General features: G+C 40.6%; 3 protein-coding genes across 3 annotated transcripts; 1 reads left to right on the top strand and 2 right to left on the bottom strand.

The window, feature by feature from the left end:
• Window positions 1-843: 843 nt before the first annotated feature.
• Window positions 844-9,726, top strand: LOC146375563 (uncharacterized). Its single transcript, XM_084945781.1, has 5 exons — window positions 844-1,006; window positions 3,562-3,761; window positions 4,751-4,975; window positions 6,993-7,134; window positions 8,092-9,726. Exons 2-5 carry the CDS (start codon window positions 3,617-3,619, stop codon window positions 8,213-8,215), a joined length of 636 nt encoding a protein of 211 aa, XP_084801907.1. The 5' UTR covers window positions 844-1,006; window positions 3,562-3,616; the 3' UTR covers window positions 8,216-9,726.
• A 9-nt stretch (window positions 9,727-9,735) lies between these two features.
• LOC146375562 (uncharacterized) lies at window positions 9,736-13,878 on the bottom strand. The gene is made up of 4 exons (XM_084945783.1): window positions 13,145-13,878; window positions 10,793-10,902; window positions 10,487-10,705; window positions 9,736-9,977 (listed from the first exon to the last, which is right to left on the bottom strand). The coding sequence occupies exons 1-4, from the start codon at window positions 13,591-13,593 to the stop codon at window positions 9,781-9,783; spliced, it is 975 nt and encodes a 324-aa protein (XP_084801909.1). The 5' UTR covers window positions 13,594-13,878; the 3' UTR covers window positions 9,736-9,780.
• A 1,034-nt stretch (window positions 13,879-14,912) lies between these two features.
• On the bottom strand, window positions 14,913-17,487 carry rpl35 (ribosomal protein L35). The gene is made up of 4 exons (XM_084945782.1): window positions 17,370-17,487; window positions 16,774-16,910; window positions 15,822-15,903; window positions 14,913-15,101 (listed from the first exon to the last, which is right to left on the bottom strand). The coding sequence occupies exons 1-4, from the start codon at window positions 17,370-17,372 to the stop codon at window positions 14,952-14,954; spliced, it is 372 nt and encodes a 123-aa protein (XP_084801908.1). The 5' UTR covers window positions 17,373-17,487; the 3' UTR covers window positions 14,913-14,951.
• Window positions 17,488-17,887: the final 400 nt, after the last annotated feature.

Here is a 17,887-nt window from a genome sequence, read left to right as displayed (position 1 = left end):
TACAATGTGCTTCAAGTCTCAATAACAGCATAACAGAGCTCACTTATGGTACTGCATTTCTATAAAACAATAACTGTCAGTGACTTTGTACCGTAGTATAAACACAACATTGAAGATAACAGTTAAAAGTAACGTAACCATAAACAATAAAACAAGAACATCTAAACAGCAGCACATGTCCCAAGGCATGATGGGAGAGAACTAGCTGCTCCCCCAACACGCCACAATATGAATATTCACAACAGTATGTATGTAACAGTATGTATGTAAGAGTTTACTACAGAAAATAAGGAGAAGCACAAAAGGTGTCGTTACAAGCTCTAACTTGGAATAATGTTGGTATCCTGTAGCGATTTCAGACAGTCCTGATTCAAGGTGTTCACATCCGATAATAATGAGCATCATTTCAGATTTTTGTTATGACTGTGTTACCCATAAACCCTTGTACTTTGGGATAGTTTACAACACTTGGTTTGGATTTTATTTTCACGCTTTAACAGCTTGAACCACAGCTCTGTTGGCGCAGGACTAACAGGCCTCTCAATGCTGCTGCCATGTTCCAGCAGCACTGTTCCCACCAATTAACCCAGTGGAAAGGAGGAAAAACACCACAGGGTCAAATCATGAACATGCTGCGCGTGATCATATAAACTCCATCAGCTGTTTTCAGCCCACTGTTGAGCTTAAGACCTTCAACATGGTAACCAGAAAGCAGGAATATCGACTATAATGCCATTGTAACATACAAACCAAGGCTCGTAACTATGACAGAAGAAAAACATGTCACCCCACCTCTCCAGCACCCCTACCAACCACAAACAGACCCAGAGAGCAGCGCTCGGCTCCTTAGCAACAGTGGAGTAGGACTACAGTAACACGCCTGCTCCTAAAATCAGCGTTTGGGTGTGGATCCATACTCAGAGGAACATTACAAAATGGGATTTCATTCAACACTGCACTATGTGGTTCCTCAGGGAGACGTGCTGAAAGACTTGAATTAGAGCAGGTAAGAGCAGAACTTTTATCATAGTTAGAAAGTTGTTGAAAGACAGTCTAATGAACTGTAACTCTAACCACACACACATGCTTCTTGTTAAAATGCTGTAGATAACCCCGCAAGTCCAAGTCACTGAAACCAAAGGGCCAAATCCGTTCCAGAGGTGCATGCCGTCTGTTTTATTTTAAAATCCATGAGGCTGTTAAAGCAGGCTTGTAAAACCTGTGTGAACAGCTGGCCAGGATTGTCCCAGGTTAGAAACAAACGTCTGTCAGGTCTTCTTATACTATACAAATGGTTATTCTCTAATCAGTCTGCTGCTGACCACAAAATGCAGCGTTATCTAGATAGTGTCAGTTCACAGCAGCAGTCTTTTCTTTATTTTGCGAGATAAAGACCCCACATTATTAAAGAGAGGATCTAAACAATCAGATCATCCACTATTAGCAAGCACCTGGGAAAAGTGGGGAGGGAGAACAGGAAGAGGCCGTCTGCATGACCTAGGGTGAGGGAGGGGCACCCAACTGTTACATGTGGTTGTGATTAGTAATATTTTATTTCTCTTAGGACCATACTGAGTTAGATACAGAAACAGAAGGGTTACACACTGAACAACATGACAAAGAGGACAGAAAGTACTGAAGGTTTATTTCTTTGTCTCGGCTTCTTCCATCTAAGCCTGGCATCCTCCTCTGTCACACCAACTCTCTGAATGTCCTCCTTCATTTATGAACCTTTGCTGAGGTCTTCCTCTTTTCCTCCTGCCTAGCTGCTCCATATTCAACATGTATATGGAGTATTGTCTACTTTATCCTCCATCCCTCTTCTGCACGTCCAAACCATCTCAACCTTACCTCTCTAACTTGACCTTGACATCTTTAAATCTGCAACCTCCAGCTCTGTCTCCTGTCACTGCAGCCTTGTAAAGCTTACTTTCATTCCTTTCTCTTTCACTTCTGCTGCTTTTGTTGTCACAAATCATCCCTAACGCTTGTTTTCACCCACTCCACCATCCCTGCACTGTCTTTCACTTGTCTTGTCCATTGCTTTGACACCGGGCATTAAGTGTGGCAAGCTGATCTGAAACAAACAAACATGCACAAAATGAACTAAATACCACATTGGATTTTAAATTACAAGAACAATCACAAAAACAGTCCAAATGTGATTTAAAGACTCAGTTTAATTCAGTTCAATTCATTTTGATTCATGCAGTGCCAAATCACAACTGTTGCCTAAAGGTGGTTTATATTGGAAGGTAAAGACCGTGCAATAATACAGAGAACCACAATGGCCAGAGCCAGTAGCTGTTTTTGATAAGGGCGACATGGGCAGTTGCCCAGGGCGGCATCGTGGTGGGGGCGGCATCCAACAAACACCCAAACAAAGACAGATACATCCATCTAGCCCTCCCTGTTTAGAATTATTTTTATCCCAGAGGTTGTGGGTTGACCCTGAGGTGATGCACACTCCTGAGTGTATTTTTGTTTTCGCTCCTCTCAGTCATGAGGCTTGAATGGATGTAGGCTGACTCTAGGAGAACAGACCTCTGATTAACTACCACGCTAGCTAAAGGTTTTCATTTTAATTCTTTCTTCAGTCTAAGAAAACATACCAGGCGCATATATCCATATGCAAGCAAATGGATATCATGACAAAAAGCAACACTGTGAATTAGTGAAGGAGTAAAAGACTTTGCATTCTTTAAAAGAAGCATAAGAGTAACTAAAGTGATAATCAGCCATTAGAAAATAAATCAGTATCTATTCGTATTTTCCATTTAGATCCTTTAGTGAGCATAAAAACTGCTGAATTTGCTGTTGTGTTGTCAGTCATGTGTTATAATACAGTTCATATTTTGGTTCACAGACTGTTGAATTTCATATATCAACATGTCATCTTGGCTGATTTTGGAAATTTTTACAGTTTTGTGGGAATTTTACACAAATGTTTTGTTACCAAAAAATTAAGTTTATTTGAAAATAATGTGCAGATGGAGCAGTAATGGTTGCAGTCTCGATTTTATACTAGTACTCACCACCAAATAAAGAAGCAAACACACAAAAACTAGTTGTTTAGTGTGCACAGGAAACCAAAATAAAATGTTTTTTTTTATTATTTATGACTTTCTGCATTGCTGAGACTTTAGATGAATAATTAAAAAAATGTAATTAATGTGGTACAGATGTCCCAGGCCCTGTGCACCGCCTACAGACTTCCTGTATGCAGAGTAAGAAATATTCAGGCCAGGCCATGTGGTTGACACATTATGTTGTAACATGTAAACCATGGTTTTACTCTGAGAATGCAGATTTTTTTAATATATATCTATATATATTTATATATATTTATATAGATATATATATATATATATATATATAGATAGATATGTTTCAGCTCCTACTAAGTTCAGTGCAGATTCTTAGAAGTATTTTTTTCATGTAACTCCTTAATTTCATGAGAATTGCAAGGCCCATAAAAGTGCTTAATGTAATAGCGTTCAAAAACAAACCTAGTGAAGGTACATTTGATGCTCACTGCCTGTGTCCTTTCTGTCTTTGCAGTTAAACATGTTTGCTGACAGATGAATGACAGCAGCACTGTGATAGAGGTGAAAGCATGAATGACCACAGTGAGCAAAGAAGGAACTTTCAGTCCAAATCCTTTCAAGCGGGTACAGGACTCCACCTCCTTCCACCGAGACTGAGGACGTCTACTGGCACGTGGCTTTCGTCCAGAGACTCTGAGCGTTTGGGCCTCCAAGGTGTGTAGTATCAGTTTTAAAATATTGTGGATCACATACGAGTGCTCACATGGCCTCACTCCCTGGTATCTAGCAGTTCTGCGTCCCATGCTGCTAACTTTATTTCTCAGTACCTTCCAGTAATTATAAATTCCTGCTTGGCTTGTACATTCTCAGTCACAGCCCCAAAACTCTGGAAGCTTCTCCCTCTTCAGATTAGCTCATCTACCTCACTATCAGTCTTCAGTTCCCAATGGAAAACATACTTCTTTTCATTAGGTTGTTCAGCTTCAGACTAGCTTTAACGTAACGTGCTTATCTTTTACTTCTATTATTTTGTTATTATTGACTATCATTTATATATTATATTAGTTACTATATTTTTACTCAATTTTTATTTTTATTCCCTTTTCTTTGTATATTATTTTATTTTATTTTACTCATGGTGCAGGACCTTGGTTAAGTCTTGACAACATGCTGTGATTGCAGTCAGTGTTACACAGACCAGTTCCAGTGGAACGATAAATATTCCTGTGAAATGATATTCCATACGTCACATGTTGTAATGTTTCATCACAGTGTTTTATTTGACTTCAAGGAACAAATGGGATCCACGACAGTTCCACCTGTATGTTACAAGACTTAACTGGCAACATTGTTGCTGCCTGATACCACAGCACACCTTCAGTTGTGATTAACAGTAAAGTTTTCTTTCTTTTCACTTTAGTTTACTTTTTAAAAGTTTGAGCTTCCACTTAAGAAGGCACTCACAAGATATTTATCTCCAGGGTCTCCCTTTTCCTTAACATACCTATAAAGCCTGTATTGGTGGTGCATGTTCTTTGGCAGTGGCACATTGATAACTAACCATAACCCAAAGGAAAAGACAAGTGTAAATGTCAGGAGAATAAAAACTGTCTTGTTTTGTGATGTATGGAGTTATTCTCATTTGTTTTGCTAAATATTGTATATAATATGATGAAGATTCATTTTCCAATTTTCTGTGACAGTGCAGGGGTACTGCTGCCCCCTCCTGCAGAGGCCCAGCAGTGGAAGGGTGATCCCACAGAGCAGAGGGGGAGGAGATGAGAAACTGTTCAGCAGCATCAGGCTGAGGCTGGAAAGCAGAGCAAAACCAGCATCAAGGTCCAAGACTGGGAGCAGACCTGAGATGACCTCACAAAGTGGAGCTCCCACTGTGGGCCAAAGCAAAGATCCAGTCGATGAAAGAACAGGTGAATGAATCCAAAAGCACGTCCAGTGTTAATGACGTTAACAATGTGTTTTCAGTTTTCACTCCACAGCAGGCACACAGCCTTCATTACATGTTACATTTGCTTAATTCTAGTGATTACTCTACACTAGATCCACAAATATGTTTGTTTAACAGGCCAAAAAGATGAAAAATGCTCCACACAACTCTGTTTATTCTCACTTACACTTTGGTTTGAATATAAATATTTTTGAAAAGTTATTATTTCTTTAATTTTGCCTTGGCTCCATCATTATAAGATAACATGGGCCTATGTCCTGCAGTATTTGCTGCTGTTTATTTATTTATTTATTTTTCTAATATGAAAAGTGGAATCAGTTCTTGTGTTTTTAGTACAAAAGGACAACTGACTAATTAAACATCCGTGATGCAAACCAATACAATGCATAATACAAATATAGAAAGCCAAGGTTAAGCCACAAGTATAACATAGTCATTGGCACTAAAAGCACAGTGAATAGAAAGATGGGAAAATGTTGTTTTTCCACTGAATTGCTTGGAAGTTACACGCTGCTTAAAATGACTTGCAGTCTTATTTGTGTGTACTTTCCTTTTAAATGCAGACATGTATGCACAGCTTAACATCACACTATTTAAAATGACTTATATTACAGTTATTTCTTCTTTCCTGTAAGATAAATATGAAATATGAAAATTTCACTGTTGTTTCAAATAAAACACATTAAAATCCCATTAAATTCTAGGGGCGTTTGTATCATTTGGTCATGTGACATATTACAAAGCGCAATCCTATAGTTCAGTCACACTAAAGTACAAATAGGATTGCAGCCTCCTTGCAACCAGGAAAAATGTGTGATACATTCAAGTGTTCATATTCAGTATTTCAGTGACCACCACAGTCAGAAGGCGATCGCTGTCCTGCAACAACTGCCTCGCTATTGATGCTAACAATTTCTGTTTCAACTTATGCTGGACTGAATTTAAGTAGTTAAGGGATCTCTGTGTTTGCAGAAATAAAAATAAGATATGTTTACAGTTTTTTTCCATATCATTAAAAACATTTTTAAAAACATCTCATTCACAGCTTGAGCCCATTCAGTCCCACATTAACAGCAGACTGATTCTGTCTTATTGATACCAATCAAGACAGAAACACAGCCTCTTCAAATTCATCCATCCCACAGGCTTAGGCTTCAGTTAACATCCCTCTGTTCATAACAATGTTACCATTTGGATCAATCAATTATAAAAGTTCTTAAACTAAAATGTCAAAATGAATCATTTGAAATGTAACCTCGTGGTTTTAAAAATGTGATTTTTAAGCAAACTCAACCCTGACCCCAGTAAATGCTCTTTGAAGTAAGACGTAGATGTCATTCAGATTCATGTATAGGTATTTAAGAAACGTCTTTGATGTTCAGCTTTGAGAAATTCTATAGTTTGATTGATGAAAATAAACCAGATGTGATTTGGGGATTTGATAAAACAAACACAATATCGTCTTTATTATTGAGAACTATCTGGTATTCATGTGTACGTTTAGCAATGATGGCTAAAGCTGCTGTTTTTTCACACTGCTAACCACTTAAAAGAGCTTTTGATCAACACACATGCACACAAACACAACAGCTTCCATCTGCCTGTAAATCTCTATAATCATATCCAGACAACATGCGTATATGAATTCTTCTTCTGGCTTTGGAGAGAAACAGATGTTTGTGGTGACTTAAGCAAATCATCTCATTTCATTGCCAACTGACATGAAAGTCTCTGTTTTGCATTCTTTCTCTATTATTCTATTGGCTTTGCTGTATTTGGATTAATGGATGTTTTTGCTGCAGTTTGGGTAATTGCCTTTTGGATATCCTCTAGTGATAAGCAGACACAGTTGTTCAGATGTAGTCATGCCCAATCTATCACCCAGATCAAGCGGTAAATGACATCTGCAGTGTAGATGTGTCTAAGTTCAAAGCTGCGTGTCTTAGTGATAAACTCTTTGAAACACATACTCTGCACAGAGACCTCGAGAACCCCCTGCGACAGCGAGAGGCCGGCTCGACACACGCATCCTGCTTCCACAAAGGTTTCAGAGCTCCATCTATATCTGCCGTCATCACTGTGTGAAGATGAGAAGCAGGACACAGACGGACGGGAGATGAGGTATGAGCACAGAGGCTGTTCTAAGTCATAGGAAACGATTAATCTGCATCACTTTCAGCTTTGTTTGGGATAAACATTTGTAGTTTTCACCCTCCTTTCCCAAACAGGTCTCAGAAGTGATGTCAGCACGAGGGTGGGGAGACAAAAACTATTTTCCCAAGCAATTAGAGCAACAGCAGTGCATGGAAAGTCATGTCCGCTGGGCCTAAATGGGATTTGTTATATCCATGGCATTATTCCATGCAACAAGAAGGAAAAAGGATAAAGTTACAGGATGTTTTATAAAAAGAAGCTCTGTAAAATACCAGTGCAGTGACAGAGGGAGACCCTGGGATTCACTGGAGCTGGGTGTTTATCAAGCATGTACAACATTGTCTTGTTTCTCAGAGCCAAGAGCAGTAATCCCACACAGCCGGGTGCAAGCAGAATGACTGCATATTATTCCCATCAGTGTGTTCAGGAGATAGGAGCTGATATTGGACCACGACAGAGCTGTGCTTATATAACATGAAGCTGTATCACAAGAGGGTGTACCCAGAATTTAACCATTAAGAACATCTTCTTATTTATTTCAGTTTCTTCTTATTTATGTTCTTATTTCTTGAGGAAGGAATATCTCAACCCAGTCGCTGGTAACGTGCTGCCCCCTGCTGCTGTGAATGTTCTTATTACATTTCTCAAAGGATCATCAGTAAAAAACAAAAACTTCCTAAAGGAACGATGGAATTACTGTACCATTACATCCTAGCTAGAGACGTTTTATTCCCGATGTGGTGAAGATCAGTGACAAACTAGAAAACAAAACATTAGTTAGCTTTTAAAAAATAGTCTAAAACATCTCGTAGGAACAGCTAAGGTACTCCTGCATACGCACAAAAACATATACTATACACTATGTACCACGCACACTTATCATACTGGTTCAAACTGGGACATATTCATTGTGTTTCCTTGCAGGAATTTATCAGAGGAGACCAGCGGTGAAGAACGTGAGGTCAAACGAACCATCTCACACATGTCACACACCAGTGAAGACGAGCCTAATCCAGCACTCAGCAGTCCACAGCACGTCACCAACTGATCACAACCTTCTGAGCCAGTTTAACCCCAAAAGAATCACCACATGACCAGCCACACAAACACACCTAATGAGGTGGTGTAGTTTCTCCTCAGAATATATATCAACGCTCTGCTCTGAGAGCCGGATGACCTCTGATGGACGACGGTGTTTATGCACTGCAGGGACACCTGAGAAAATGTCAAACTAATGAGATCTCTGTGGACAACTGACATGCCAGTGCAATACATATACTGTTAGTGGAGCAGGAGTATTGTTTCAAAATAAAACCTGGACAAATGACAGCTGTAGCGACAAACTAGAAAAACGTAGAATGTGGAAAACGGAGAGCGTGAGAATGAAGAGAACAGGACACGGCTAACAAACCACAACCAAAGACTTGAGGTTATTAGAGCGATAGAAACCACAGAGTTCCCTGAAGTCATGTGATGAGCTGATCAAGCACTTCCAGACTGCAAACAGTCAGTTTGAAGGCCGTGTTACTCTCGTGTGTTCACCTGTAACTACAGCTACATAGGTTTGTCAATGACTTTTTACATTTTATTTTGTTATGCTCCACATTCAGCTTTTCTTCCATCCACACGGATGTTGGACTTTTATCAGTTTTAGGATTCATGATTATTCAGTTTACCTGATTTACCTGATTATGTGTTTTGTGTTGTAATAACTGAGAAGCCATCAATGAATAGAAAGAAGAATTTGTGTATTATTTTGTCTCGTTAAAGACGTTTGTTTCTTAGTATATAAAACAAATAACTCATTTGTTTTACTTATATTTATAATAACTATGTGTGATTTTTCTGCGTCAGCTGTCCTTCTGGAAACAAATGATCCAAAGGCACCAGTACAGAGTCCATGGTTGTCTGCTGACAGGCAGTCCACTATCAGCTACAGCTGCTGCTGTTGGTGCACCTGTTGGTTATTGTAGTCACTGTTCTAACTTTAAGGCTTTATAAACCCAAGTGGCCAAGTTACAGGTTATTGCTGTACTTTTGTCTTTTAACGTGAGAGTCAATAAGGACTCAGTGATGTGTCAGAAAACAATGAAAAAGCCTGTTTTTCAGTCACTTGTCTCTCTAAAGCAGCAGCCTTCTGTCAGGACAAGCAGGATGAGCGGTGTTTGATCATTCATTACCCACGTACCGTCAGTCCTTTCTTTCATTACGGCTAAAACAGCGTCTGCCAAGTTTCTCTCATGACTGTTTGCATCCATCCTGTAAATTACTGCCATCTGGTGGCTCAATAAAAAAGGCAACCCAAACATGCATTTTCACATCATATTTACAAATCTCTTGATTGACTGAATATTCTCAGTTTAAAGTCCCAGTTATTCCAGCAGCAGTGGGAAATGAATGAGCTGGAGTTACATTTCTTTTTCGTTTGATTAGTTAATTGTACAAAGAAAAACTTCTTGGCTAAAGTTAAAGTTCTCCTTTTAAGGGACAGTGTGTTATTGCTATCGTCACTGCTGGTTGTTAGTGTTAAAGTGTCTTTTATTAAGGATTCAACAAATCAGCTGTAGGGTCTGACTTGTTCTGTAAGAGGTGTGTGATTTTTCTCATTGTGCTTTAAGCACACTGTAGAATAGAGCCAGGCCGAGGCGAGCTGCAGTGTTCGTCGTCCTGCGTGCAATCTGTCGCATCTGTGTCGTGTCTTCTTGCTGGCCTCCTGTCGGCAAACAGGTAGCAGATCATGCACCACACGCTGTGCTCTGGAGAGATCTGGGCACCACTGCTGCTGCGAAAGGGTCTCAGTGCACAGGAGCCTGTCAGCAGGAAGAAGAACAGCTGGGAGCGACTCTCACTGACATACAAGCAGAAACAAGTATTTAGAGCAGATGAGAGCCTGAGCTTTGGGCTCACAGGGATTACTTCTACATCAACTGATGGCGTTACTGGAAACTTGGCTATGTTTATATGAGCATCTACGTTCCCCTCTCTCCGACAGAAGATGGGAAGAAACTATAAACTTTTTTTAAACAAAACTTTGCACATTAAATGAAAATTAAATGAGCACGGCCTGATGTTTGGACTCTGTTACTTGTATACAGTCTCACTATTTGCTTTGTATCACTTTCATCTTGAACAGTCGTGGACTTTGTGACATCTGATCTACAATAAACATCATCACTAAATGATGTTGTTTTGAATCCAAGCAACACTTTCATGGTCCTGCTGAGGAGTGAACATGATGATAAAATGTAACAACATACTTCAATTTGTTGCATTTTATAAGTTGTTAGGTTTGGATTACTTATTGGACTTAAACCATTACCAAGGAGGAAGTATGCAGCTGCACTGAAGGAGAGGATGATGAGGAAGATGGTGCCTACACCCAGGTCTCCCACGGCACAGGCATTTGGACAAGCACAGAGGCTCTCCACCCAGATCTGCAGGGGCTCCCTGCTGCTCAGGCTCTGCTCTTGGTTGACAGACGTGGACTGATTTGGATTACAGTGGTAATGCACGACTGTCATTGGGAGCTTGTTGTGAGCTGAGACAGGAGAAGAAGGGGTTGGCTGTATGGCAGCACAGTAACAAACGTCTGTATATGTTGGATTAGTGTGTTAGTGAGGCTCACCAAAGTAGGAGACAGACAGCAGCTTTAGTGTGTCGTTGTAGTAGAACTCGTTCCCTTCATGGTTTCCATAGTTGATATACTGGCTGACGTGTCCGCCGAGCCTGTGATCCCTGTTCACAGAAGAACAGCAGAGGGATTGAGGCAACTGCCACATTTGTAAAGCAGAAAAACTGGGATTGTTTTCTTCTAGTGATAAAATAATCTCAAATTCTCTGTTTTAAAAGCATATTTAATAAAATACAAAATAAACCCTGTAGCGGTGAATGTTTTCAGGATCACAGTTTCAAATTCTAAGCATCCTCACACCTCTTTGCTGGTGTTTTTTTTAAGTACGAATTCAGTTGGAGGAGTTTAAACGTGTCGTGTATGAATTATGATTTTAAAACGTCATTTTTTAAACATGTACTTTTCAAAGAGTTTACTACATGTCCACTCAGTTGGACAACTGATGTGTATGGAGTGACACATCAGTGTCCAATGTAGTGTTAGCGCTGCAGAGATGATATCTCTCGACTGGCCGGGAACGCCTTGGTGTTCCCCGACAAGACGGAGGAGGTGTGTGGGGAGGGGGAGGTCTGGGCTTCTCTGCTTAGGCTGCTGGCCCTGCAACCCTGCTCTGGATAAGAGGAAGAAGATGGATGGAGATTTCACAGTGGTTTTCATTCTTTATTAGTGTTTGCAAAGATTTTACCATTTTTAGGTACTAACTTTAACTGCTTGTCATATAACATGTTAGTGAGTAAGGTAAAGAACTACTTTCACCTCTCATTGTTAGTGCTTTGAGCTACTGCACTTTACAACTTTTCAGTTACCTGTACTGAAATAATGCTACAGTGTCGATACACACACACACACACACACACACACACACAGCAATCGACTGAAAGACTTCAACTCTAACCTGACAACATTTATGGGGAAAAGCCCACTTACCTTCATCACAAATGACCAAACATCACTTTAAGAGGATTTAGAGGAAACAGGTTGTTTAAATTATCAGATGGAGACGTTTGTGAATTCAGTAAAAAAAGAAAATGACCAAAGAACGCCTGTCACATCAAACCCAAAGAGGCAACAATTAGTCTACAACTGCATATTTTCAATGGCGAGAAAAACACATCCCATTAGAGCTGCGGGTTTAAAGGGGGTAAAATATAAAGAAACGAGGGGTGGGTTGAGAATTTTGCACAATATTGTACATTCACCCCCCGAGTAAGACTGAAGGAAAGAGATGACTTCTATAAGACTGTAACATCACTCAGTAAATTCCTTTAACTGGGCTGGTTCTTCAGCCACGGGCCTTTTTTACTCCCAAACACCAAGAACACACACAGTGCTGTGATCTCAGTCAGCAGCTGCACAGCCTCTTGAGTCACGACATGGTGTAGATTTCAGGCGGGAGCGCTGGGGACACACTCCCCCAATATTTAGAACACATACATTTACAACAGATGAACTACTACAGCAGTCCTCAGTGAGGAACAGGAGGGTGTGATGAGCAGTGTTTGGAGAGTTTTTCAAGGTTCTTTCAGCTATTAAAACACATTTGCTATAGCTGAACATGCACATTCATGAAGACACGAGACAAGCCTGATGTTAGACCAGTCAGCTCAATGCGTAACCATCTCTGGAAGGATGAAAACACAAAACAGCACAACAGAGTCAAACATGTTTACAAAATAGGACAATCAGGATAAAATTACCTGAGAAACCTGCAGAGATGTTTTTAAAGCAATCCAGAACAGAAACCTCACAGCAGTATTTTCCAGTTTGTGTCAGCCAGTGCTAATTTAGTTTGAGCATGCGTTCCTTTAAAGACATCGATGCTGATGTTGGAAAAGGTCAAGTGGTGCATTAACAACTAGAATGTGGGAAACTTGGTGTCTTACAGTTAAAATATCCCGTGCGAGACGTGTAAGGCATCCTTGAGTGCTCAGAGAAAACCTATGCTCACATTCACAAAGCAGGTCTACAACTATGGAAGAAAGATGTTTAACATTTAGTGTTTTTCTTAAAAGTCTGAAAACTCAATAAGCTGTGAGCCACGGCCTTGTTTTTGTTTCCTTTACATAAATCAAGACGTTTCCTTCAAAAATGACTGCAGAGAGAAGGAAACGAAGAGTCTACAGTTCAACATTTCCTGGGATTGGATGCCAACACAGAGTACAAAGGAAGCCTTAATCAATGGTGGAAACCACTGGAGTTTATCGAAATGTTTACCAGAGGTTAAAACAGTCAGGTGAGAACTGTCCACAGCTCAAATTCACAGAGAGAGACGTGCTGAGGCGAATAGTCTCTACAGTTGGTGTGACATAAATCTACATGCTCGTTAGAGTAATGCATCCGTTCTACCTGACAATGAGGCATGCTGCGACATCGGTGCAGTCACTTCCTGTGAAGTCATCCGGCAGGGAGAAATGCTGGCAGGGGCTGAAGGACAGGAGGACCTCTGTGTCCACCGGGACCACACTGCCTGCTGCCACGGGCTTCAAACGACCCAGGAAGCCGTCTGCATCTTCCATAGCCTTCAGGTTTATAACTCCGCTGCCATTCTCCATGATGCATTTGCAGCTGTTGACTCTGAAGCAGCCTGCCTTCTTAGCAGATCTCCCATGAGAGGAGGCAGTCGGGCAAAACAGGCCCAAACAAACAGATAGTGTGAGGAAGACAGCGTTAGGGATCATACTGGCGGTGTGAGCCGCAGCAGTGGACAGGGGCGAGTTATGTGCTGTGAGGTACCTCAAGTGTAGCTGACAGTATGGTGAGGGTAGAAAAGTAATTAGAGTAAAGGTGATTACCATTCCTCACATTCCTAAGACTCTCTAAGCTCAGATTAATGCCCCTACATACACAGAAATACACACAGACAAGCCGTCCATCATCACACATTAAAACCATTTTCCTAACTTTATGTACACAGTAGACCAGCACTGATACAACGTAGACTTTACAGGACCTGTGAAGGTGTCCTGGCTTCAGGAGATTAGCACCAATTAGTACTATTACAGGTGCTAATTATTAATATTGTAGGCTCTTTGCAGTATAAAGCGCCTTGAGGCAACTGTGGCTGTGATTTGGTTCTATATACATAAGATTTAACTGAATTAAACTGAACCTGTGAACACGGTAGAGCTTCTATAGAGAGGTACAGTTTGGATCTGTCAATCAAACACATCCAACAGATGCTGAGATCGATGGAATCTGTAGATAATATGAAGAGCTCGTCTTCATGTTCCTCAAACCCTTCCCGAATAATGTTTTCAGTACAGCAGGGTGTGTTATCCTCCTGAAAGAGGCTGCTTGCAACAGGGAACATCACTGCCATCAAGGGTTAGACAGTTGTTTAGATAAGCTGTACGTGTAAAGTCACATCAGCATGAAAGACAGAACCCAAAGTACATGAAGCAGGCGGTCCGGGAGCTGCATGTCATCAATTTTTGCCTTTTGTATTAATTCTATACCACTTCAGTCTGATATGAATTGGTGATTGTCTTTTCAGATGTATTTAAATGTGCATGTGTGTTTGTTTGTGGCAGAAATCATCATGTTGCCCTAAAAAACACAAAGTTAAATGGTTGTATAACTTTAAATAGTTCAAGTTCATATATCGTGAGGCACTGTTTGCTGACTAATGGTATACATGTATGTCCCCAAACATCGTGTACCAGCTCCTGTTGTGAAAAACATGTTATTGGCTGCAGTGAGACTTCCAGCATTGTGCCAGTTAACCCAGCACCATCACTGAGCTGCTGTTGGTAGACATGATAGATCTGATATTAAGCAGATGCTACGACGAAGTTGTTCGTAGTTGCCACAGTGCCTTTGAAATAAAGACTTCACAAATTCACAGCACGAGTCATTCGGTATTTGGGATGTTACTGCCCTGACTGTGCTGCCCTCTAGTGGTGTTTTTGGCTATACACAGGTCATTAGATTGATGAACACAAAATGTCCCTTTGAATTGCTGCTGAAATTAACTTCAGGTATCTCCTTTTTGACTGACTGTAACAAAGACACTAAAGAGCAGGCACACACTTCTGAAACGTTACTATAACATACATACATGAACCAGGCCATGTTTCTATGTATTTAAGTGTTTATGGAGAAACAACACAAACAGTACGTTCCACAGATTTTATTTTGTTACTAGAAAATGCCTCTAAGCTTTGACGGCATATTTGCGGACTGAGTAGAGGAGGTCTTTCTTCTGCTGTTTCTTGGTGCGCAGGCTCTCTTCGTGCTTGTTGAGCCGGCGGCGCAGAGCTCTGGTCTTCTTGGGTCTCAGATCCAGGGGCTTGTACTTCTTGCCCTGCAAAAACAGTTATGTTTCAGTCAAGCTAAAAAGCATAAATCACAATCAAAAATCCACCTGCAAGCATGGATGTGTCATGTTTTAGAGAGCAAAATGTTTTGTGTGAGGGTTCACTGCAAACACAAGAACTCAGCATGGCTGCATTCGGATGCATTAATGCGCTGCCAGAGGTAAGATTCTGATGCATTAATGCATCCGAATGCAGCTGACTAAAACCTTACAACATGTAACAGTGAACAAAGAGTGACACAGGAGAAGTTTCTAAATGTTATTCTGGCTCATGTCAAAGCATCACAGCTTTTATACCCTGTGCTTAAAACAAACAAACAAAAAAAGACCCACTATTACACACCTCTTCTATCTTAAAGCCTGGAATAAATGGGAAAAAAGGCAGTAATCTTGTTGTTAATAACAGTGATTACTTGTTTTAGTCAAACGACCGATTAGCTGTTATAAATTTAATTGATGTTGGTGGAAACAAACTTTTATTTTATCAAATTGAAGTAACAAAAACATTTAATTAACTTGTGATTCTTACTGGTACGAAGAGCAGGCTAATCACAGTCGTCCCTTGCTTAGAATTCTTACTTGTTAATATCAAATACAGTCACAAGTAATTTTGATAATCAGCTGCGATGCATCAGCAAGAACCGAAGGAGAAGAGTTTGAAGCAGACAGATGTGTGTGTTTAACATGGGAACAGCTGGAGGGGCTCACCTTGTAGAACTTCCTCAGATTCTCCTTCTGTGTCTGGTTGATTACAGTCAGGACTCTGGCGATGGACTTGCGAACAACACGGCTGTGAAGAATAAACAGCAAAGTCAGCCGTGCTACCACTTAGGAGAGTGTCCAAGACAAGAGCACATTAGCCGTTTTAATGTACTAAAAAAAACTGCAATGATTCTAACAAATGTCTTGTTGTGTATGTATTTCAGGTCAGGCAACAAAAACAGAGTGAACCACACATCAATATACAAACAAGCTTTTAAAACACTGGACCAAAGTCAATGAAATTGTCAATGTTAAGGCAAAAATGAAGACTTGAAGACAAATCCGTGGGTCTTTAAACAGTCATTTTTGGTTACATTGTTTCTTCATTTGTTCTTCTTAGCTTTTAAGTCATTGTTCATATTCACTCTCAGGTATTTCAATTACACATTGTAATAGGATATTGCTTCCTAAACATATTAAAACGGACACAGCCAACAAATCAGCCAGAGCTAAAAGTCTGAGCAGTCACATGTTATTCAAATGACTCAACATCCATGTAAACTTCTGTTAAACTATATGCAAGTTTCTCTTTAGATGGGGTTACCTATAGCAAAGAAATGTATCCCCAGGACAACTCTTTCATAGTGTGTGCCAACTCTGAACTTGCTGACTTTATGGTCATTACTTATTCTGTACTTCTTCAAGTGACAGCAGTGAGCCATGGAATCCAAACCTATTAGCCTATTAGCCTATTAGCTAGATTAACCCAGCGAAACAACAGCAAAACTAAACATTTCTCATTACAACCGTGGTTGGGAAAGTATTTACTCAAGTGCTATCAGATGCTAAGTGAATGACATCCCATGCATCCCTGACTACAAGTACCTATCTGACCGGTTAAGGATCATCTGGGTTGGTTTGGTTCAGTAGGATTTATGTATTTATGTTCAGTACTCACATCTTGGAGAGTTTGGAAGCAGCTCCACCAGTAACCTTGGCCACTCGCAGCTGGGACAACTCATTTTTCAGGTCGTCGAGCTGCTTCAGCAGCTCCTCCTTCTTCTTGCCCCGCAGATCTCTTGCCTTGATTTTGGCCTGAATGACAGAAAACAAGCAAACACGTTTTAATGAGAGCATGGGCATCTAACACGCCATCAGCTCGGCTAACACTCACAACGCAAGACTATCTAACATTATCATCCGTACGTTACACATTCGCATTACTTAGGGGAAATATTCAAGCTATTTGCTACCAGTATTAACAAGGATACGTTATTTGTACCAAATGCTTCAGTTCAACTACGCAGCAGCAGTAGCTACTTGTCGCTATTTTTTCCACTAGCTTCAGATTAGCAACTCAGCTGAGCGGCGCTGGTCGGTACGAGCGCTCCGTAATAAATCCTTTTATTCTATTCTGGTAGCAGCCTGCCTGTCAACATACGCACTAACAAGTACCCAAGAAGTTTATGAACGCATATAGCACGAAACAGACGAGTTTCTGCGGCTCTTAAAGACCAAAATTTGGCAGTTAGTCGAAGAGTGAGAGTCCCCCACCATGTTCCTTTTCGCTGCTCCGTCGGAAAGGCCGGACGCACCGCGTGCTCACAAAAAGCAATTTCCGGAGATTTTTTTCTTCGTCATTTCAGTTTCTCACCGTGCAAACAGCGCCACCGTGGCGCGGAGGACTGAACAACACACCCACCCACGCAGTACAATCGCTTCCAGTGGAACACCCCCCGGAAGCTAAACAGGTACAAACAAATGAAAAGAGACACTTTTATATAACTTTGATATAATCACAGACCAAATGAAGCCGCTAAACAAAAAAAGTACAACTGTATTATTGTATTATTGTCATTTCCTGACCTCAGCACATGGGACGTGTGCAAAAAACTTTGCATATCAGAGTTATATTGCCACAGTAGTGTCAGAAGTGTGGGGGGAAATCAGGTAACGTTGATTTTCTAGCCAAATGTGCAGAATTTGAAACAAATGCTGGGCTGTAGGCAGGTGCTGTTTCTCAAACCCAACTAAACAGCCAAACTACTTCACACAGACAGCTCTAGACTACG

The sequence above is a fragment of the Perissodus microlepis genome, chromosome 12, assembly GCF_051167445.1.
Source record: "Perissodus microlepis isolate ML-2025 ecotype Zambia chromosome 12, ASM5116744v1, whole genome shotgun sequence".
Classification (NCBI taxonomy): domain Eukaryota; kingdom Metazoa; phylum Chordata; class Actinopteri; order Cichliformes; family Cichlidae; genus Perissodus; species Perissodus microlepis.
The sequence above is the reverse complement of the archived record's forward strand: the minus strand, read 5'-3'. Positions and strand labels throughout refer to the sequence as shown.